Source organism: Mustela nigripes, chromosome 13, assembly GCF_022355385.1.
Source record: "Mustela nigripes isolate SB6536 chromosome 13, MUSNIG.SB6536, whole genome shotgun sequence".
NCBI classification, from domain to species: Eukaryota; Metazoa; Chordata; class Mammalia; order Carnivora; family Mustelidae; genus Mustela; species Mustela nigripes.
In genome coordinates, this window is record NC_081569.1 from 140,495,860 (window position 1) to 140,518,256 (window position 22,397).

General features: G+C 59.9%; 2 protein-coding genes across 3 annotated transcripts; one reads left to right on the top strand and one right to left on the bottom strand.

Annotated features, from left to right (window-relative positions):
• Window positions 1–388: 388 nt before the first annotated feature.
• SLC25A29 (solute carrier family 25 member 29) lies at window positions 389–13,484 on the bottom strand. Its single transcript, XM_059373970.1, has 4 exons — window positions 13,157–13,484; window positions 7,294–7,337; window positions 2,475–2,558; window positions 389–2,154 (listed from the first exon to the last, which is right to left on the bottom strand). The coding sequence occupies exons 1-4, from the start codon at window positions 13,188–13,190 to the stop codon at window positions 1,405–1,407; spliced, it is 912 nt and encodes a 303-aa protein (XP_059229953.1). The 5' UTR covers window positions 13,191–13,484; the 3' UTR covers window positions 389–1,404.
• Window positions 13,485–16,801: 3,317 nt separating this feature from the next.
• Window positions 16,802–21,239, top strand: LOC131998925 (uncharacterized). Of its 2 annotated transcripts, none has more exons than XR_009398926.1 (2): window positions 16,802–18,285; window positions 19,434–21,239. XR_009398926.1 is itself a non-coding variant. In XM_059371353.1 (2 exons), the coding sequence occupies exons 1-2, from the start codon at window positions 18,018–18,020 to the stop codon at window positions 20,035–20,037; spliced, it is 861 nt and encodes a 286-aa protein (XP_059227336.1). In that variant the 5' UTR covers window positions 17,876–18,017; the 3' UTR covers window positions 20,038–21,239. The 2 variants fall into 2 exon arrangements, 1 of the variants encoding a protein (XP_059227336.1); XM_059371353.1 differs by having other exon boundaries at window positions 17,876–18,285; window positions 19,445–21,239.
• The last annotated feature ends 1,158 nt before the right edge of the window (window positions 21,240–22,397 follow it).

A 22,397-nucleotide genomic window follows, 5' to 3' on the forward strand; every position in this document is an offset into this window, starting at 1 on the left:
TCTGAGAGCTCCACTTAGACCTCCCCTTCCGGCCTCAGTGAGTGTCCCCTCTGTGCCCTGACCATACCTCCATACCCCAAAAAGCTCACAGCACACACTGTCTGGCCTGCCCAGGTTTAGGATGAGCAGGGCCCAGGCCTCTCCCTCCCAGGAAACCACAGACATCTGAGGAGACTTTGCCCAGCACTTTTGTGAGCTTACTCCCCTCATCCTCATCCCTATGTCAGCCCCATTTTGCAGATGAGGAAACTGAGGGTGTGGACAGACGCTGGCACGTGCCCAGGTCACACACTTCCGGCTGCCACTGGGCCGGAGAGCACAGACCCCCAAGCCGGCCCCTCTGACTCCAGGAAGGGGGTGGGGAATGGACACAAACAAGGCTTCACTCTTAAGAAAACAAAGAATATTTTATTCCTTCAGCGGGTTCTACACAACGACACCACGTGAACAGGGTAGGAGTCTTGTCTTCCTTGACGCCAGTCAGCCTCCTGGGAGACCGTATCTCACTGCCCAACAGGCTGAGCCCCGCTCAGGGCAAAGGAGGCCACAGTCACCTCCAACTTGTGCAAAAGCATCTTCCTCCCTGTGCAAATACACGGCCACGCTGTACCGTGTCCACTAGCAGGCCCTTCCCTCGTGGCCTCATGGGAACACCAAACATGAGGAGAATCCCTGGGAGAGACACCATTTGCTGGGGAGTGGGGGGTCCCCCTGTGCCCATGTCCTTGAAGACTCTTCTGCACAGCTTACGGAACCCCGGCCAGCAGCCAGAGCCCCACACAGTGGCTGACCCAAGTCCCCATTTTACAGAAGGGCAGCCTGAGGACGGCAGGGCGACCAGCCTTCCCCTCCCGCAGCTGGACTTCACCCTGGAGCTTCCCTCCCACTGGCCCCTGCCTGGTCCCCCAGCCCAGCCCCTAGGTTACTATGGGGTCACGAGCAGGGGCACTTCCCTCTGTGTCAGGTGGAGAAGCTGGAGTGCATCAGCAGAGTGCTGGGTTCTGGGACACCAGGAGGTACCCGGAGCTGCCTCTCCATCCCTAATACAGAGACCGGACAGGTGGGCGAGGAGTGCCCCCAGAGCTCTGTCAGGGGGGCGATGTGAGGTTAGCCGCGGGATGGCCCATCGGTGCGGCCATCGAAGACCCCGCGGTGGCAGTGGCCCGGATCCCAGGCAAGGGCTGGAGCGTCGGTGGCGACCCCGAGAGACCCCAAGTGACAGCGCCAGGCTCCGCGCTGACACGCCGTCCTCTCGGAGCTCGGTGACCGTACAGTGCGGGCAGGAGGCTCCGTGTCTCCGGGCGGAGGCCGCCGCAGACGTCAAGGGCGCGGCCAAGGGCGCCCCCGCCTCCCCCTCCCCAATCCCACCCCCGCCCAGGCCCGCTGGCGACCCGGGCGCCCGCCTCACAGGCTGGAGGGCTGGGCCAGGCCGGGCCCCGACCGGGCGGCGGGCGCGGCGTCGCCGTCCGGCCGGGCCTCGGGGCCGCGCGCGTACGTGAGCACCACGGTGACGGTGGCGAAGGTGGCGGCGTTGACGGGGAAGGCGCGCAGCAGCGTGGAGGCCAGGCCGCGCGTGAACACGCGCCAGCCCTCGGCGCGGTAGCTCTGGCGCACGCAGTCCACGAAGCCGCCGTAGCGTGGGGCGCCGCGCAGCCCGTCGGCCTGCAGCCGCGACTTGACCACGTCCACGGGGTAGGTGGACAGCCAGGACAGGATGCCCGCCGTGCCGCCCGCCAGCAGCAGCTTGGGCACGAGCAGCGCGTCGCCGGGCTCGCAGCCGAGCGCGCGCGTCAGCACGTCGTACGCCAGGAAGTAGACGCCGAAGCTGGGGGTCTCGCGCAGCAGCGTGGAGCCCATGCCCCGGTTCACGCCGCGCAGGCCCTCGCGCCGGTAGATGTGCGCCAGGCAGTGCAGCGAGCCGCGGTAGGGGCGCGCGGGGCCCGCGTCCTGCAGCTGCAGCCGCGTCTTGGCCAGCTCCATGGGGCAGCAGATGACGCACTGGATGGCGCCCGCCGCCGCGCCCGCCAGGAACTGGTGCAGCGGCGTGTCCTGGCCCAGCGCCCGCAGGGTGTTGCCCTGCACGCCGAACACCAGCGCGTTGATGAAGGTGAGGCCCATGAGGGGCGAGCCCAGGCCCTTGTACAGGCCCAGCACCTGCGGGGGGAAGCGGAGGGGCACAGGCGCGCGTCAGGCGCGCTCCTGCTCCTGCTCTGGCTGCCCGGCTCGCTTCCCCCACCCCCGCGACCCTCCCGCGCGCGGGACCCCAGCCCACTACCGCGCGTTCCGGAGGACCAAGCCGAATTCTCCCAGAAGCCATGTCCTCAACAGCAGAGGCCTGGGCGCTCGCACCTTCCCCTTTCCCAAGTCCCCATCGTGCCCAACCCCTCCCCCTTCTCTTTTCAGCTCTGCCCTCTGGGCCGAAAGCATAGAAAGGTGCTTCCCCACCGCCCACCCCCTGGGCCCAGGCCACTCACACTCTCCTGCTTGATGATTGACTGGAAGCAGTGCAGGGTCCCGCGGTACTGAGGCTTCTCCGGGTTCTGGACCTGAAGCCGCACCTGCAGGGACAGGACCCCGTGAAAGGCGGCAGGCCAAGCCAGAGCTCCCGACCCCTTGCCCCAGCACTCAGGACAGCCCAAGGAGGCTCCCTCGGGGAGGCCCAAGGCTGCATGCTGGAGGCAGGGAGCCAAGGAGCTTTCTGTGGGTTTTGGAAGTCCAGGGTGGGGCTAGGGCCGGGTGTCTGTGCCTCCTCAGGGAGGGTATCAGTGCGCAAACGGCCACAGAGACAGCCAGCTGCAGAGCGGTAGAGGGTCCCTGAGATCTCAGACAGGCAGAGGCTAAGCCTCTTGCTGCATTCTATCTGCACGCTGTGTGGACACTGGGACACGAAGCATTTTCCCAGACCTCCCCACTGTCCTGGTGGCAAACCGTGGCCAATGGCCGGGGGTGGGGGGGGTTGTTCCCCACCTAATTCCCATCACCCAACTTCCCTTGGGGTCCGACAGTGCCACAGTGGATGTTAAAAGCAGTAAGTGTTGGACTGCGAGGGACTTCTGCTTTCTGCTGGTAGACAGTGTGAGGACAGTGGTCCTGAGTTAAAGCAGCGACAGGAGAGCAGCTCATTACCTCCTCTGTGACCATGTCACCACCTTCGGGACCTGGGGGTTCATGCCCAGCTGCCCTTGGAGCCCTGTAGTCCAGAATCTCCTACTGTGAAAGCACTCTTTGTTGACAGCTTATCTCTGCGATAGACAGCCCGGCCTCACAGTGGGCCTCAGAATCCAGGTCACGCGGACGGGGGGATGAGCTGGGTTAAGTCCTGTTCCCAGGGGCTGACTCGGAAATCACGACCACAGACAGGGCCACAGCACAATCACCCCTTCGCGGCTGGCAGCACCGGAGGGCCTAACCCGGGAATCACCAGCCGAGGTGGGTGGAATTACCCGCCCTCCTACTTCAAAGATGGGAACACTGAGGCTCAGAGAGGTTTGCACCTCAGCCGGGGTTGCCTGTCCTTTCCAGTAATGGGAGTGGGCTCGCTGTGTCGGTCGGGGTCAGAGGAGGGGAGCTGGCGGGCAGGAGCCTTCCCCTGCCAGATGCACTTACAGAAAAATGCCTTTGAAGCACAAAAAAGCACCATCTGGGCACACGAGGACCTCTGCAGCTGGCAGCCACTGCTCTGCGAAGCAGCTGACAAGCAAGCACACCCTGCAGCGGGTCACCCCAGCGCCCAGTCCCACCCTGGCTGCCTGCTCGGCCAGGACCTGGTGGGGGAGGGGTGCATGTTCAGTGGAGAAAAACAAAAGGACTTGAGCAACGTGTCCATAACATATTAACACCTAAAGACTTCATAACCTGTTACCCCCTTGAGCTCTGCTGGGGTTGTTTTCGCCATGTGAGGTTTTTCACTTCCCTCCCATGTTCTGGGGTTTCTGGTGGGACATTTCTCCTGCTCATGCAGCCACTAAACGGGCCGTGGGAGCAGAAACCACGACTGCGGGACACGCGGACCGTGGCTCGTGGTCTCCGCAGCTCGCAGCTCTCCACCGGCTGAGACCCCCGACATGAAGACCCTCTGGTCCGGCAGGAGCGGATTTTTCTTCACCAGCCCCACCTGGGTGCCCACCCCAGGACCCGTGCGGGACCCAAGCTCACCTCACGCCCTCCCTGTCCCCTGCCAGTCAAGAGGAGGAGAGGTGTGGCGGGGTGTGGTTCAGGCCCGGGGTCTGGGATCAGCAGGGACAGAGAAGGGTCGGGTTCCCCTGGTCTATACTGACTAGCTCTCCAGGGCGAGGCTTATGCTTGTCTACAGCAAAGTCACACTTTTGCTCCCCGTGCAGAGAGCCCCTAGGAACATAAAATGTCAACATCACATCCAGGTGCAGAGCCCCCAGGGCCCAGCCCCTCCCCTGCCCTGGGATGGCCACTCCCCAGTGAGAGTAGTTTTACACTCAGTGACCCTGCTTAATGTCCTGTCCCAGGCAGAAGGGGGAGGGGGGGAGGGGAGGCAGGGGAGCCTCCTGGGGACCCTGTTCTCTCCCCAGACATGTGCTTCGCGATGAGATGATTCATAGACTCATACACTTGGTGTGCACGCACTTTTCTATAGGTGTCCGATTTCGGTTAAAACAACAGTAGAGTTATTGAAGTAAATCCCACTTTCGCCAAGCACAGAGAATATATATGGGCCTGTGTACATTTCTGTTTTTCAGCAGAAATCACTAATGAGGGGCGCCTGGGTGGCTCACTGGGTTGAGCCTTTGCCTTTGGCTCCGGTCTTGATCCCAGCGTCCTCAGATGGAGCCCCGCACTGGGCTCCCTGCTCAGCGGGGGGTCTGCTTCTCCCTCTCCCTCTGTTTACCCCTCCCCCCACCTGTGCTCTCTTGTCAAATAAGTAAATAAATAATCTAGAAAAAAATCACTAAGGATTGGGGAAGAGGATCTATGAAGGACTGTTTTTATTTTTTTCCTTTTTAGTTTTGTTTCTGTAAGGGTTAAAAATTTCTTCACAACGTATGTTACTTTTGTACTAGAAAGCCAACCAAAGAACTGTGTACAGGCCTGATGATGAAATTCATTTCAAAAAAATATCACATGCCCATGGCAGGCACAGTGGTGGAGGGGGGATCCTGGAGGAAGTGTACAGAATGGGAAACACGACTTGTCAGTATGAGAAAAGGTGCTCTTCTACCTGGGAAAGAGCCAGTAAAAATTAAGGCCATTGCGGAGGGCGCCTGCGTGGCTCAGTCTGTTAAGCTTCTGCCTTTGGCTCAGGTTGGGAGCCCAACATCCTGGGATCGAGCCCTGCATCCAGCTCTCTGCTCAGCGGGGAGCCTGCTCCCTCGCCTGCTCCCCCTGCTTGTCCTCTCTTTGTCAAATAAGTAAATAAAATCTGAAAAAACAAAAGGCCATTGGTGACATAGCATTAAGTTAAACCAAAGGAGCACGTTCCCTGATCAGCCCCGTGAGAGGGGTCACGAGCTGGGTGACAGAGGGGATTCCTGGGGGCAGGATTTTTCCTATTTGTAAAAACCCTGGTTTATATAGACAGGTTTCCCCAGATGTCATGCTGGTGGACTGCAGTGGCCAAAAGAAGTCACCAGTGGATTTCTTCAAAGACCACCCTCCGTGGGCGAGGTAAGGGGGGGGCAGGGGTGTCCAAGGGACAGGAGCCCTGTGGGGTGGAGAGGCTCCACCCCCCCCCCCCTGTCAGTGCTGGGGGTATGGCCATGGCCCAGGAGCTCAGAGTGGCCAGGGACTCCAGGACAGAGCCCTCCCCAGCCTGCGGGCACTGAGGAGGGGGAGTGGGAGCGGGGCTGGTTGAGGGCCGAGTCGTGGCTCAGAGAGGCATGGCCCCTGTAATGCGGGGTTAACGAAGTGAATCCAGAGCCCCTGTTTGGCCGGACACAGAGGCATTTACGACATGTGACCACGAGCTATAAACACAGCGGAGTGGGGGCCAGTGCCAGGCTGGGCTGCTTTGGCCTGGGGGCAGGCTTCAGGCCCGTAGTGCCCAGGCAGCTGTGCAGACAGGTTCTCGGCAGGCTCTGGGGGGACACGGGCTGCCGTGTGGCAAGAAAGCCTGGTCCTTCGGCCTTCTCCCGGAACTGCGGATGATGGGATAGATTTGTGCTCTGCAGAACCAGCATTCCGCGTAAGCCCAGCCTGACCGTGGAGCACCCGGCATCACAAGGGCCTCTGTGATCTTGCCCAGCGCCTCACTTGGCAGATGAGAAGCCTGGGCCCTGAGGTGAAGCAGCTGGCCCAAGGTCACAGGGCAGATGGGCTAGCAGGGGGCCTGGGCCCGCATAAGGCCTCAGGCAGAACATGTGCAGGTCAGAGCCAAAACATCAAGCCAGGCCCTCATGCCCGCGCTGAAGGCAACCCCAGCCCTGAGGTCCCGAGTCCTTTCCTTGCCCAAGGACCACCTGACTTCCACTGGAAAGAGGGGACAGGAAGTGACCTCAAACTCCGCTCGGGCTGACATCCTTGCCTTCGCTGTCCCCGTAGGCACTGCCAAGTTCAGTGTTTACAGTGCGTCACGGGGCCTGGCCTGCTGCCCTGCTGCTTACAGCTCGCCCTGATTCCCCGGGGGGAGCCGGTAAGGGAAACTCCAGCCTTGGCTCGTTTCAGGACCTGAAACCCCAACCACAGGGAGAACATTCTATTTGGGAATTTGCAGCTGGACAACACAGACCTCCTCTGTTTCCACTGCGGGCCTCTGAGAACCCGGATCTGGACAGTTTATGGAGGAGGAGCCGTGGGAGGAGTGCCTGCCCTGGGCCACACGCTGGAGCCATGAACTCCACGCGCGTGCACACCAGCCCCTGGGAACCGATGGCTCAGTTTCGCGCCCGTGGGGATCACCATTCAGAGATGATCATGTTCACGGGAAATACTGACAAGTTCCGGTTCTTCGGTCCTTCTGTATTTTCTCTCTGAAATGCTCTTTCTTTCAAGATGTCTGGAGGACTTCTGCAGGGAGGAGCCCCCGCTCTGGGCAAGGGGAAGCCTGTCTTTCAGCCTCTCAGGCTCAGGGCTCACCGTGGACCTCCAAGTTCAGCTCTGAGCTGGGAGGTGTAAGGCCAGACCCAGAAGGAAAGCGGACACGCTGCCGTCCACCTGGGTGTCACAGAACCTAAGTCTACCTTTATTCCAGAACCTACGGGAAGACCTCGCGGGGGTTCCCTGGTCACTGGAAAGGGGCCTCCAGACGCCCCAGCCCTTCAGGCCTCTGTGTAACGTCTGCACCTCCACAAAGACCTGAGAGTAAAACCAGGACAAGACACTCACCTTGACCGTGTCAAATGGGTGTCCCACGAGCACACCTGCCACACCTGGAGGGAAAAAGGAGGACCGTCACCCAGATGCCTCAGAGATCTGCAGTGGTGGGGGGGCTTCCGGCTTGGAGGACCGCATGGGAGCCGCCTGGTGGGAACACAGAACGTTTACAGGGGCCTACTGTACGCAGGCGCCTCTGAGCACCTTTGTCCTCAGGTCTGCGTGAGCAGTGGGGTAAGACGGTGACATCCCTGAGGACAACCCAGGATCTGTCCAACTCACAGCTGGTGTCTCTCCCTCCCCTGCTGCTTCCTGCACTTGACTGACCACAGCTGTCTCCCCCGCCACCACTGGGCTCCCTCCCACCCCCCTCCCTGTGCAAACACCTCCCAGCATGGCGGGGGACCCAGGGGTTTTGGACTTGGGGCCAGAGAATCAGGCAGATTTGAATTTTCAGTCTGCCACTCAGCAGCTGGCCAAGCTCACAGGGAACTGGGGCTCCGTGGCTCACAATCCACCCCCTCACCCTGCAGGGCTGACCCAGGGCTGGGGAAGAGGCATCGAGGTATTACAGACACTGGCTGACCACTCCCTTCCCTGCAGGCGAGTCACCTGCTGCCCAGGGAGTCCGTGCGCCAGACTTTGTGATCAGGTGATATGCATCAGTCCAAGTCAGGCCCCAAACCCAGCCCCACCTGGAAGGACAAAGGTGCACTCTCCAAGTTGGCTCCTGGGCCTTTCAGAGTCCTGAGTGCTGTTCTCAGGCAACTGTCCCTGGGAGGCAGGCACCTTGCTTCCCCAGTCACGAGGCTCAGTGAGGTGGCCTGCCCCGTGCACCAACTCCCACACCTTCCTCCCTAGAACTCCCTGTGGGAATGTCTTAAGGTTCCCTTTTTACTGCTGGGGCATTTATAACGAAGACAGGTGCTATTTGTTGAGTGACAAACGGTAACCTTTCTACCTGGGGTCACTGTTGTTCATTTTGCATGTAAAGAAAGGACTATTAGCCCATTTTACAGATGCAGAACAGGAGGCTGAGAGACTATGTCTGTGTTGCACAGCTAATAAGTTGGTGGGGTGAGAACTGGAACTTCTGGGCCCGGGGCCCTCCTCCTCAACCACTCATCTCTCCTGCCCCCTGTCCGGGCTGGGTATCATGGTGGTGGGCGCCCCGAGGTTAGACGGGATTACTATGCAGCCGCTTTCCAACCTGTGATCACTGTAGGGGGTCCTCTCCATCCCGTTCAATGCTCTGGGCCTTGAAGGATCCACTGTGTTGGATACTAACTTTGCCGATCCTGCTTTCTTTTTGGTTATGTGTGCCTGGTATAGCTTCACAACGGCTCGTTTCCAACCTGGTCCTACGACTTTGTTTTCCATACTCCTGGAAACAAGCTACCGCTCGGCTGTGGTCTCTGCTCCCGTCTGAAGCTGTCTCTGATTTTGCCAGGATGGGACATCTGACCTGACTCATCCTACTTTACGTGAATGAACCTTTCCCACATCTTTGCTCAGGCGAACTGCCATTCGTCCTCCTGCTTGTTAACGTTCCCGTTCAGCTCAAGGTTACTTCTGATTTCTAACACTTAGAATTATTATGTAGACACAGGATAAGAACCGTCATGTCCCCAAGGCTCTCTCTGCCCCCCCATAGCTCCCCACCCCAGTAGCTTTCCCTTCTACCCCCACCTCTCCCACACCCAGAGACCCCCAGACCCAGAGCTGTTCCCTGTCCTCACCTCTACCCCCTCCTGCGGGTCTCTAGTCTGATCAAGTGCCATTCGCTTGCTGCCTTTCTGGGTTATTTTTCTCGGAGGTAACAAATACAGCAATGAATAGCCTCCGAATTCCTGCTTCTCTGCAAAATTTATTTTGTTAACACTGTTGGGGAGCCACGGTCCTGTGCTCTGGTGACGCTCTCAGCCCGAGGCCAACATCCCAGAATCTTCTGGCTCCTGGTGCTGCCTCTGCCGGTGCATTTCTTCTCCTTGTCAGTAACATATGCCTTCCACCAGGAAGCCTCTGAGATTCTATCTGTAGATTTCAGGAACGTCATTGAGATGCCAAGGGTGTGCCTTCTTCTTCTAATTTTTTTTTTTTTCTTAAAGTAACCCTGCCTGGTACCACACCAGCACTTTCACTCTGAAGACTCAGGCCTTTTTCTTATCACAGAAAATTTCCACTCTTACGTATTCATTCTTCTCCTTCTGGAACCCCTAACATTCACAGCAAGACGAAAAGGCATCCCCAAGGCATCTTGTCCCTTGAGACTTCTATACCTGCGTCTCTGGTCTTTTGAGACACACAGTTTCTATCTTTTGCAAGCCACCTTCTTTTTCCTGTCGTGTTGTGAATTTTCTAAATTTGAACAGCCTAGTTCTAGAATTTACTTTCTGGGGCTTTGGAAACCTCACACTTGGCTGGGGTGTGCTGTTTGGCTTTGATTCTCTCTCCAGCTGTGGGCCCCTCTGGTCCTTCATGCCCTGGTCACCCAGGCCTAGTTGTGGGGTCCCCAAGAACCACACACATGAAATGCTGGAGGTCCCCTTCCCGTGAATGGACCCTCCTGCCTCTGGCCCCAGACCCGCTCAGGTTCTAGACCAGCCTTCATCAGCTTCTGGGATGGGAGGGGTGACCCCTCACCCCACCAGGTGGTTGGGAGGCCCCAGCAAGGCCTCCCCAATGGCAGCAACTTGCATTCCTACTTTCCCCAGAGGCTCAGTTCACGGCCCTCAGGGGAGGGGCTTTGGGCCTCACCTAGGACATCCCCATTCACAGGAACCGAGAGGGCCTTGGGGCCTGCCTCCATCCCAGCCTCCAGTCCCACAAAGCTTTGTCTTTTTAACTTCACAAGTACCTTGAGAGCCAGGAAGCTGTGCCAGAGCAGCTCCCCAACAGGTCACTGGGGCAGCACAAGGGGACCCTTTCTTCTGTCTCCAAAGCCAGTGCCCCACTGCCTTACATAAGCTGGATTCTTGGAGGCACCCATCATGGCCCCTCCAGGGGACCACCCTCCCCAGGCAGGGTTCCCCGCCCCATCATGGAGCTGCTCACCCCGCATCCTCCTATCCACAGCTGGGGCACGGAGAACTCCACTCAGAGCACAGGGCAGGTGAGTGGGCTGAAGACCTGGGACCGACACCCCCCCCCCCCCCCCCCCGTGGGGAGTGCGGGCAGGCCTTCAGACCGTCCAACCACGTGAGCACCCAGATGCTGTCAATCAAGGTGCTTGCCCCACCTCCCCGAGGCGAAGCTTAAGTGACCCAACACTCAGCCAATCCGAGGTGATCTACTGTTCTCCCGCCCAGGAATCTAAATCTAGAGGGACCCCAGGCCACCAAAGGGAAGCACCCTCATCACCCTGCCCTGGCCTGCAGGCCTGGAGGATCCCAAGGGGAAGGAACTGGGCAGGGGCCTTGAGAGCCCAGGGGTCCGAGGTGGGAGCGCTACCCGCGCATGGTTCCCAGACAGCCCCTCTGCGCAGGCTAGCCATGCCAGGGACCCAGAAGGCAGGCCAGGGACACAATCAGGTCACTGTCCCACTAGTCCCTCCTCTTCTCAAGACCAGGATTATTTGACCCAGGAGTTCTCCTAGGTCAAATAAAAGCAGGAGAGGAGGGGCACCTGGGTGGCTCAGTGGGTTAAGCCTCTGCCCTTGGCTCAGGTCATGATCTCAGGATTCTGAGATCGAGCCTCACATGGAGCCCCACATCGGGCTCCCTGCTCAGTGGAGAGCCTGCTTCTTCTCACTCTGCCTCCTTGTGCTATCTCTCTATCAAATAAATAAAATATTTTAAAGAAAAGAAGGAAAGAAAAAAGCAGATGATCCCAGGGGGAGAGGGGGGGCCAATGACCCTCACAAAGAACGTGGCAGCTACTTCCATCCTGGGGGACTCAGGTTTCCACAAGCACAGTAGGGAAGTGGGGCTTACCCGCAGCCCCTGGCGGGATCTCTGGAAGGCCGTGGGGGCGGGGGCTGCCGCCTGCAGCTGGGTGTGGTACTGGACTCTAATCTAGCCCCAACCTTGGAGCTGGGACGAGATTTCCTAGGTGGGCCTGGTAAGGATGGACAGAAGGCATTCCAGGAGGGGCCCTTTAAGAGTAAGAGCCTTGAGTGACCGAATACGTGTGTCTGGGTCCCGGTGCAGGCCTGGCCTTCCGATGAGTAGTGCTACCCCAAACCCTGCAGCGTGCAGGGGGCTCCCAGGACACCCGGGAGAAATCAGAAGGAATCCTGCCCCTCTGGGGAAAGAATTCACACTCCTGGGTGCCTGGGTGGCTCAGTTGGTTAAGCAACTGCCTTTGGCGCAGGTGATGATCCTGGAGTCCGGGGATCAAGTCCCACATCAGCTCCACGGGGCATCTGCTTCTCCCGCTGACCTTCTCCCCTTTCTCACTCTCTCTCAAATAAATAAATAAAATCTTAAAAAAAAAAAAAAAAAAAAGAATTCACACTCCTGAAGAAGTTGGGAAGCCATGGGACAGCCCACCCTCACTTGGTGGGGGAGGGGTAGAGGAGGGCCTGGGGCCCAGCAGGAGCCGGCAGGGGCAGGGGCAGCCACAGGAGGCTAACAGGAAAGGCAAAGTGGGGTCACAGTGGGGGGGATAGGGGTGCTGAGAGCTGCATCTGCAGAGGCTGCCCGCCCCCTCCCGTTTCCTGGCCTGGGCTTGGGAGAAATGCACCCATTTATGAAAAGCTCTGGGGTTTTCCCCCTTCAGCAGGCTCCAGCCCAGGGGTTTCCTGAAGCCTGATTGAGTAACAGTCTAGGAAGTTCTTAAAATCTCTTCACACAGATCACTTCCCTGGCAGCTCTCTTCTCTGCCAGTCTCCTCCTGCCCAGAGCAGGAACTCAGGATGCAGAGGCCATTGCTAGTCCCTCCTTTGCCTCCAGGGAGCCCAGCGCCAAACCCCAGCAGATAGGTGCTGGAGGAGAGAAGCCCATCAGCGCAGGACCCCGCCGGGGGTGTCGCCCCGCAACTCTGCCACCTCGGTGCGGAGTACCTGCACTGAAACCTGGCTCGCAATTAACATCAATCGAGTGAATTAGCTCTCCCAGTAAAAGCAGAGAAACCCCAAGGCACAACAGGGAAGCAGCCGTCCCGGTGTCCCGGGTCGCCCACAGCAGAGCCAGGACTGCACAGTGGTTGCCACTCTCTCGGGGACACAGGCTTGGGGAGGTCCCTAGGAGCCCGGCGCGCGTGAAGAGGCCCCACCCTGGTGACACGCACGCGTGAGCACAGGGGCTAGCCCACGCCGCGTGTCAGGCCCACGCCGCCACCTGGGTGGAGTCGCCCCCCAGCAGCTCACCGAGCGGCGTCGGAAGGCGCGGCGTGCCAAAGCGTGACTCGGCGCCTGGGGTCGGAACGGCGCCCTTCAGGACCCTCCAAGGCCAGCCCTCTAGAGGGTCGTCCTGCGGCCCCAGCCCCGCCCAGGCATCGGCGGGGGAAGAGGGTGCAGCCAACCCCAAACTTCTCCGGCCCTGGGAGGGGACCCTGGTGCGGGTGGGCGCGGGCTGGGGATGCAGGAGCCGGTGAGACAGATGCGCAGGAGGCCTCGGGCTAGAAGCGCGCATGGGGCGGTGGGGCATCCTGCTGGGAGTCCCCGCCTTGCAAGCCACCGTGCTGCCCCGGCGCCCCGGACCTCTCGTCTGGACGTGCCTCGAAGGGTTTGAACGACGCGTGCCCCCGCGGACTGCGTGCGGGACGCCCTCTGGGCCTGTTGTCAGTTCACGCCCGCGAGAGCCCCGTGACACGAGAGCACTGTCACCCCCATTCTGCAGGCGACGAAACCCCGACCCGAGGGTGGGCCGCCGGGGCCCCGGGCCCGCAGGTGAGCCGGCCTCCCACCCCGCGCCGGAGCCGGCCGCCTCCTTACCCCCAGCGCATCCAGCAAGGAAGTCGAGCGCCATTGCCGGGTCCCCGGTGAGGCCGCCCTTCCTCCTCGTCCTTCTCCTTTGGCCCCTCGCCGGGCGGGTCACCGTCGGGGATCCCCCGGGTACGGGGGATTGGGGCTCGGCCTGGCCGCCGCCTCCTGGCGCGGAGCCCGGGGCCGGCCGGGGTCGGGGGGCGGCGGCGGCGGCGGCGGCTCAGTGCGCGGCTCCTCGGTCAGCGCACGACCCTTGCTGACCGGCTCGCTTGCCCTCGCGGCTGTCCCGCCCGCAGCCCGTGGTCCCTCACCTCGGGCCGCGCGCCCCGCCCCTCGCGCCTGCCGGCCGGGCCCCGCGGGGTGCAGAGCGCGGCCAATGGGCGGGCGAGGAGCGGACAACACCCCGGGCCCTGCGCGCCGTCGCCGCGCTTCATTGGCTGGGCGTGTCCGGGGCGGGCGGGGTTGGGGGGGGACGTGGCGGGCGGGGGAGGCGCGCGGGCGGGGGAGGCGCGCGGGCGGGGGAGGCGCGCGGGCGGGGAAGGAGCACCGGACGGGGGAGGCGCACGGGCGGGGGAGGAGCACCGGACGGGGGAGGAGCACCGGGCGGGGGAGGAGCACCGGGCGGGGGAGGCGCACCGGGCGGGGGAGGCGCACGGGCGCCGCAGACAAAGAATGTGCTTCGTGCGCCCGCCCGCGCCGTTCCGGGCGGGAGAGGCGGCCCGGTGCGCGCGGCGGCGGGACTTTGGGGCCGGGCCTGGGAGCGCGGGGCCTGAGCGCGGCCTGTGCGGGGCGGGAACCTCCCGGCGCGCGCGCGACGGGTCAGCTGAGCGGGAGGCGGGGTGTGCTCGCTCTGGACCGGGCCCGGGGACCTGGGGCCTGGGGCCACATCCCGACTCTGCTGCCAAACCCCTGGTCCCTGCCGGTGTAATGGGGACGTGGGCGCCTAGAGCCTGGATCCTCCCAGGCTCGGACACCACTAGCTGTGATGCCCCGCGGGCGGCGAGTCGCCCCTCCGCCTACGCTCCCGCCAGGCCCGGTACGCGGGATGTCCGGGTCCGAGCGCGCCAGCCTTCCCGGGCGGCGGGGAGGGACCTGGGACGGGGAAGGGGGCCGTGGGGCGCCCCTCGGGGATCCGCACCTGCCCGCGCGCTGCGGGGCCGTGGGAGCCTCGAAGGGTGCAGAGTCGGGCAGGTTCCTGGACGCGCCCAGAGCCGCGCGGCGGAGAGGGGGCGCCGGAGGCCTCGGGACTGGGCGAGCCAGGCGGCGGGGGAGGCGGGGGCACACGGTGGGGTCAGAAGAGGAGCCGGTCCACGCAATCCGCCCGGGGAGACGGTCCCTGAGATTGGCAGTGGCAATCTGGTCAGAGACCTGTCCTTCCCTCCTTCCCCAGGGCCTCAGGAGGCCTGGACTGTCCGGTTGGGACTGGACTTGACTGGACACATTCTCCTGCACAATGAGGGTGAGATAACACCTTTTCGGCCTGGGGCCCAACTTCCTTCTTCATGGCCCTGTGGTTGGGACCACACTCCCAGCGGTGTTTCCAGGGCATTGCAGATAGCACAGTTTCTGAAATCGCGAGGGGGGTTACGATGGATCTGTACCCAAGGTTTTAAAGATTATGTATTTCTGGTGCTAGGGGGGATATCAGCTAAGCCGTGATCCATGGTGATACAGAGGCCACCAGGAATCCCACAGTCACCAGTCACGTGTGGTTTCCTTTTATTCTTTAAACTCTAGGTAAGACTATTCATTAAGCAGAGACCCAAACCCAGGTCTGCTGACTCTTAGTCCAGTGCTCGTGATGGCTGGTGGGCCCTGAACTAGGGGTCTGGAGGCCTGGGTTTGAATATCACCAGCCTCTGACCTCAAGGAGCCAGAAAAGCAATAACATGGGCCCCAGGAGAAGCCCAGACCCAAGACAGGCAGGAGTTGACGGTGGGGATGCTTCTGTGGCTGGAGGCCTCCAAGGCCTGACAGTTAAGCTATACCCAGGTGACTCACCCCTAGGGACACTTGTCCCTTGGTTGCCAATGCCCCGGGAGGTGGAGCATAAGGCCTGCAGCAGCTACCTCTAGTTTTGGAGGCTTGAGAAGAAAGTCCTGTACCTTAACAGGCAGTAGGACAGAACGCTATGATGGGACAGCTGAGAAGGAAGCTAGGACCATCTGACCTGCTTTATATGTGTGTGTGTGTGTGTGTGTGTGTGTGTGCGCACACACAAAAGATTTATTTATTTATTTTAGAGAGAATACACAAGCACGGGGAGGGGCAGAAGGAGAGGGAGAGAATCTCAAGCAGGCTCCGACTCCTCCTGAGTGTGGAGTCCCACGGGGGGGTTCCCTCTCATGACCGGAGCCAAAACCAAGAGCCGGATGCTTACCCAACTGTACCACCCAGGCACCCTGCTTCACATATATATTTTCATCTACATATTTAAATTATATTATATTTGTATATATTTATATGTAAATATATTTGTATATATAAATATATGTGTATATATACATATATATATTTTTTTTAAGATTTTATTTGTTTGACAGAGAGAGAGAGCGCACAAGTAGGCAGGCAGAGGGAGAGGGAGAAGAAGGCTCTCCACTGAGCAGAGAGCCTCATGTCAGGCTGGATCCCAGGACCCTGGGATCATGACCTGAGCCAAAGGCAGCTGCTTAACCCACTGAGCCACCCAGTTGTCCCTTTTTTTTTTTTTTTTTTTTTTTTTAAGAGAATGCATGTGCCTTGCAGTTAATGTCGCGCTTGGGGCAGGTACAGGTAGTATGAGCCTGGACTCCCTGGGAGTCATCAACCTGACCTCCGGAGACTGGTGGCAGTTCAGGAGAGACCAGAAACGGAAAACAAGGAAGTCACGGCCAAGTAAATGAGTGCGCAATGCCTGTATTTTGAAACCTGTATTATGACATCAGCAGTCGGGTTTTGTGTCTGTTTCGTTTCCTGAAGGTAAAATTAGAGCACAGAATGTGGTGGTTCAAACCCCTCACCTTCCCTAGCTCCCCAGGCCCCACCTCTGTTCTTGGGGAGGCCACCTGGCAGGGCTCTTCTCAGGCCCCAGACTTTAGGGGGCAGGAGGGGCTCAAGGCCAGAGCAGTGGCAGGACAACAAAGGAGGGAGGGAGTGTGAGGACTGTGACAGGGGACTAGGGATTAAGCCAGGTCACTGAAAAGTGCAGTGCGTGGTGCAAGTTTTTACATTGTACAGCTTTTTTTTTTTTTTAAGATTTTATTTATTTATTTGACAGATGGAGATCACAGGTAGGCAGAGAGGCAGGCAGAGAGAGAGGAGGAAGCAGGCTCCCTGCTGAGCAGAGATCCTGATGTGGAACTTGATCCCAGGACCCTGAGATCATGACCTGAGCCAAAGGCAGAGGCTTTAACCCAATGAGCCACCCAGGTGCCCTACTTTGTACGGCTTTTATAATTTCTTACACAAGATGGGTCCCGTGTGGAAGAAGTAGAAACACCAGCCAGAATAGAGGTGAAGAAAACTCACCTCTGTTTCTCGCCTCCCGGGAGTCACTTGGATTCAGTGGCCGGAGGCTGGGCTATTTTTTTTTTTTTTTTTTTTTTTTAAAGATTTTATTTATTTATCAGAGAGAGATGGGGGGAGAGAGCAAGCACAGGCAGACAGAATGGCAGGCAGAGGCAGAGGGAGAAGCAGGCTCCCCGCCGAGCAAGGAGCCCGATGTGGGACTCTATCCCAGGAGGCTGGGATCATGACCTGAGCCGAAGGCAGCTGCTTAACCAACTGAGCCACCCAGGCGTCCTCGGAGGCTGTTTTGACCCTGGTGAGGTGGGGATGAGGAGGTCAGGGCTGTCAACTGACTCCCCACTCACTTGGGATAGAACCTAGGTTCAGTGCCTCCAAGCCCAAGGTGACCTGGCCGCACACCCATACTCCAAGCCCATCATCACCCCAGTGCTGTTGCACAGGCCGCTTCCTCTGCCTAGGACGCCCTTCCCTTGCCAAGATCGCCTCCAGAGCTCAGGTCCCTGTTCACGCCTCACCTCCTCACAAGGGGCTTGGCTGGCCTCCCCCATCTAGCGCAAACAGCCCTCCGCCCCTCCACACACAGTTTTCAACTCCTAGGGTGACATTAATTTTCTCCTCTCTCCCACTAGAATGGGAGCTCTACCAGGGCAGGGGCCTTCTCTGTCTTCTTTATTAACCCTAAACAAGGCGGGCACACAGCAGGTACTCAATAAATGTGCAAGCTGACAGAATCCGAGCCGTGGAAGGTGATGGGCCCTGGGTGGGGGGTGAGGCCAGTGGGAGGCCCCGCGGCCCACAGCCTGAACCTTCTCCGAGGACCTGTGTTCTCTGAAAAAGAAGTGAGGAGTGCTGGGGGTTGGGGGTAATCGCTTTTTCTAACCTGTATTTTTAGAATTAAAAACTTCAGAAACAAAGTTTCTTCCTGCTAGGCTACAGTCGGCCCTGATAAGGAGGCAGAGAGGTGCAGAGAGGGGGACCTACCTCTCCTGGCCCGGGAGGGTCTGTGTGTGTGCACACGTGTCCCTGCAGAGCCAGACCTGTGCACCCCTGCCTGTCGGTTTTGACTCAAGAGCGGGAGTCACAGGGGCACCTGGGTGGCTCAGTTGGTAAAGCATCCGACTCGATCTCAGCTCAGGTCTTGATCTCGGGGTTGTGAGTTCAAGCCCCACATTGGGTTCCATGCTGGGCTTGGCGCCTACATTAAAAAAAAAAAGGCAAGGAGTCACGTTGCCATCTCTGGCAGGGCGAGCAGGCAGCTGAGGAGCCAGACCTGGGTGAGGGGAGCGGGACCCTGGCCCGTCCTGCTGTGGGGCCCCAGCCACAAGCTCCCCATTCCAGATCTCCGGGACTGGAGTTTCCCAGGATGCTGGCTAAGACACAGCTTCCCAGACCTAAGGAATCAGACTCCGGGAGCAGCGGGTCTGGGTCTCGGAGCCTGAAGGGCCGGGGACCTGATGGGGACACCCAGCCACTGTCCTCCAACTCCGCGGGGCCCAGCGTTCTCTCATTAGGTAGACGTGAAGTGATTGCTGGGATGGAGTCGAGCCCAGAGTCGCTAGCGTGCTGCGTGGGCGTCCAACATCTTCATGCCATCGGGCGTGTGGCAGCCTTCCGCACGTTTGCCAGTCCAGGTGAGCCCTGGGCCTCTCTTGTGCGTGGCACCTTTCCCAGCCCGCTGGGCCTTGGAGAGGTCGAGAGACTGGAGAGAGGGGGTCTCCGGCCAGATGAGGAGATGACCAGAAACTCAGGACGGGGACGATATAAAGAGACTCATAGCAAATGCTTCAAGGTTAAAAGCAGAGCAAACAGGGGGCCTGCCTGCGGGTGCCCCCAACCCGGAGGGCCCCAGGGGTGATCCAGTTTGGGCAGGACCAGCCTGGCGGGACAGAAGAGCCGGGCCCGTGGCATCCAGCCACGTGTGGCAGACACTGTGTGCCCGCCGCACATTCAGAGGTCATGAGGCTTGTGGGGCCCCTGGAGCCCACGCTCAGGGCTGGCGCTGGGGCCTGACGCGAGCCAGCCCAGCTCTGCCCCTCCTGGGGTGCCACACTGTCTGGGGGGTGGAGGAGCAGACCATTGTCCCCAGCCAAAGGGCCGTGTAAATGGGCACCCGAGGGCAGTGTGCCCCCACCAGGGCCCTGGGCTGGGCGGCCAGGTGAGCTGGAGTTGGCACCCCGGAGGCCGAAGGGGGCGTGACAGCGGGCAGAGCACGACGCGTCCTGAGCCCTGAGGCGTGTTGGGACAGTCATAGACCCGGCGGGCAGGCCCACGGGGAGCACAGGTTTGGGGGGAAGCTCCAGAGACAAGCATAGGATGGGCCACTACCCTCAGCTTCCTGGAATCCAGGAGCGCTGGCGTCTTGCAGGAGTCCTGGAGTCTGAGTCCCCTATTCCAGAACCTTCCGCAGAAAGGCCTTGTGCTACCTCAGCATCCCTCCTCCTCCATGGCTCTCCTCCTGTCATGGTCGCTCAGCCGGGCAGCGTCTTCCTGGGGCAACTGCCCGGGGACCGTCCCTTCCCTCCCCCGGCCAGAATCTCCCCTCTGGCACCTGTCCTGCTGCTTCGGGCTCTGTCCTCTGGATCCCTGTCCTCAGCCCCCTTGGGAGCCGGGCCGTCGGCTTCTATGCCCAGTGGCAGGGAGCATGAGGGCTGGTGAGGGGCCAGGTGTGCCTCCGAGGTGTACCCCTCGGGGGGCTTGGGGGTCTCTCTCTCCTCTCGTTCACCTGGTCTGTGTTCTTGAAGATTTTCACGTGCTCGCTGCCCCCCCCCCCCCCCGTGAGCCTGCCCTCAGGGTCCACGCTGGGAATCACACTGCCCTGCACTCCTGTGGGACCCTCCCTACTTCATGAGCAGCTCCGAAGTGCCCCTTCCTGGAACCTCCGTGAAGCCCCAGCGGAGACAGGCTTCTCTCGGCGGCAGGCTGGCCACGCTCACCTGTTCCCATTCCTGCGTCTCCGGGGCGGCCGGAAGACCCGTCCACTCATCCTTCCACACGCCCCTCTTCCAAAGTCCCCTCTCACCGAGCCTGGGCTGGAATGTCCAGGTCACCTCCAGGGAATAGAAAGCAGTAGGAATGACCACATGTCACTTCCAAGACAGTCACTGAGGCATCGTGGCCACCTCCTGCCTCCCCGTCTTCGATCTCCAGCTCTGGGGGGGATGTTGGGAGCCACGTCGGGAGTCGTCCTATGGAGAGGCCCAAGGGTCGAGGGCCAGCGGCAGATGCCAGAGACACCCGCCTCCCAAAGGTGGGTGCGTGCTCACTCCCCGCCTCCCTGGGGCCTTGTGGTCTGCGGCCACCCGCAGGGAGTCACAGAGATCCCAGCGGAACATGGCAGGGCCGAGCCCCGAGAGGACGCTCTCGTCTCCTGTCCCGCTTTATAGATGGAGAAACCGTGACTCAGGGCAAGGTGGCTTGCTCCCGGCCACAGAGTGACTGGGTGAGAACCAGGGCTCTTCTGATCTTGGAGCCCCGTTTCCTGGAAATGCCAGGGCTGCTAGTCTCTGGAGCCAGCCTGGGTCCCCATGCCCACTCGGGGGCTCCTGGTCCATGTCCATTGCCCGGAAATCCCACTGCCCTTCCTCGACCTCTCCAAATCCTACCCCAAAGTATATGAAAATGAAAGATAGATCGGGTATCTTTGACTTGGCCGTCTCCCTCCGAGAGTGTACCCCATGGAAACAAGGGAAGACCTCAAAGCTGGCCCGTGGGAGGACTTTCTGTTCTGAGCTGGAAACAAGCCAATTTCTATCAGTCGTGAATTAAATCGTCGCAGTGACATGTGGCGCGCTGACGGCCTGCCAGGCTCGGCTCCCAAGGTTTTCCAGACGCTGACCTCTCAGGACTCCTGAGTCCTGAGTGGTGGAATCCCAGCTTCACAGGTGAGGACCCTGGGGCCTAGGCTCCCGGGTCACACGTGAGGACGGGCAGGACCAGGGCCAAGCCTGGGTCAGCCTCTGTCCCCGCCCCCTGGACGACCCTCAGCCACACCCCAGGACATGCACAGTGGAGAAGTCCTCGGAGCCATGGTGGGCAAGGCGTCCCAGGCACGTCGGTAACAGAAAGAAGCAAATCACAAAATGACAGTGAAAAAGGAAATGTGTGGGGGCGCCTGGGGGTGCAGTTGGTTGAGCGTCTGACCTTGCTTTCGGCTCAGGTCATGATCTCTGGATGGTGAGATCAAACGCAGTGCTGGACTCTGGGCTGGCGTGGAGCCTGCTGAGATTATCTTTCTCTGCCCTTCCTCCTCCCCAAACAAAGTAAAACAAAAAACAAAACAAAAAAACGACAAAAAAGATAATGTTTATGTTTGCCCGCCTTTGACTAGAAAGCAGGACCCAGACCTGAATTTCGAGCTGTTTGCTTTGTGTGCTCCCTCTCATCAGTCTAGATTAAAAAAAAAAAATAGGGGCTCCTGGGTGGCTTAGTTGGTTAAGCGGCTGCCTTCAGCTCAGGTCATGATCCCAGGTCCTGGGATCGAGCCCTGCATCAGTGGAGACCCTGCTTCTCCCTCTTCTCTGCTGCTCTGCCTACTTGTACTCTCTCTCTCTCTGTCAAATAAATAAATAAAATCTTTTAAAAAATTAAAAACAACAACAACAACAAAAATAACTTAGATTTATAGTTTTTCTTATCAAATGTAAAAATTCATTTTGGAATGTGTCTGGTCCCTTGATGGGCAAGTCCGTGCGCCCAGTGGGGCCAGCGCCACCCCCTGTTCCCAGAGCCCTTTGCAGTGGCTCAGGCTGGGTCTTCCTGTGCGATGTCTGCCTCCTCCTGGAAGACCAGCCCCGGGGGTGGGGGGGCCACACTCGGAGGGGTTCTGGTGTTGGCGGAGGAAGGTCTTAAGCTGGCCTTGGTGCTGATCATTATAGCTGCCCGTTGAGAGGAGTGGCCCTGGAAGGTTCCCTTGGACTCTGCCTTCTGCTCTCTGCCCAGCACCCAGAGAGGTAACGCTGTGGGCCCAAGGCCACCCATGCGGGAGAGGCGGAGCCTGGAGCCAAACCCAGGCTGGTGGGGCCCTACCTGAGCTCTCCCCCAGACTGTGTGGGCCTCTCCCCAGCCAAGACCCCTGCCTGCCCAGCCACCAACGGCCTCTTTGCCTCCTCCTGTGTCAGCTCAAGCCAAGGATGGGCAGGTGACCCCCCCCCGACTCTGGTCATTCATTGGTATTTTCCACTGTCAGTCCACTCACTGCCACCCCATCCATTCATCTGTCCATCCTGCAGTCCCTCTGTCTGTCTGTCCATCCCTCCATCTACCTACCCCTCCCCCACTCTCCCCGCAGCCATCCATCCATCTGTCCGCCCGTCCGTCCACCGGCTTGTTTCCCCCGCCAGCATGCCCCGTGCTGGGTGCTGTGGGCTCAGAGACGGGTCTGGCACAGCCCTCCCTGCCCGAAGCTCACAGCAGGCTGGGGAGCTGCCACCCCGAAGGGCGAGGTGGCGTGTTTTCTGGGTCGGCTGAGGAGAAGGGTCAAGTTTGGGCACGTTGGTCAGGGAGACGAAGGGCGGGTGATACTTGGCGGCAGTGACGGGGGAAAACACACTTGTCTCCTGTGTCACCGTCTTGGGCCACCCCCCCCCCCCCCAGCCCACTCATTCCTTGTCTCCTCCCTTCTCTGCCTCTGTCCTTGGCGCTCGCTGCTGTTTTCTGTCTCTGTGCTCCTGTCACCTCATCTCTTGGTGTCTGTCTCCCCAGAATGGAAGAGCCACGAGGCAGCGACTCCTGTCTTGCTGTGGTC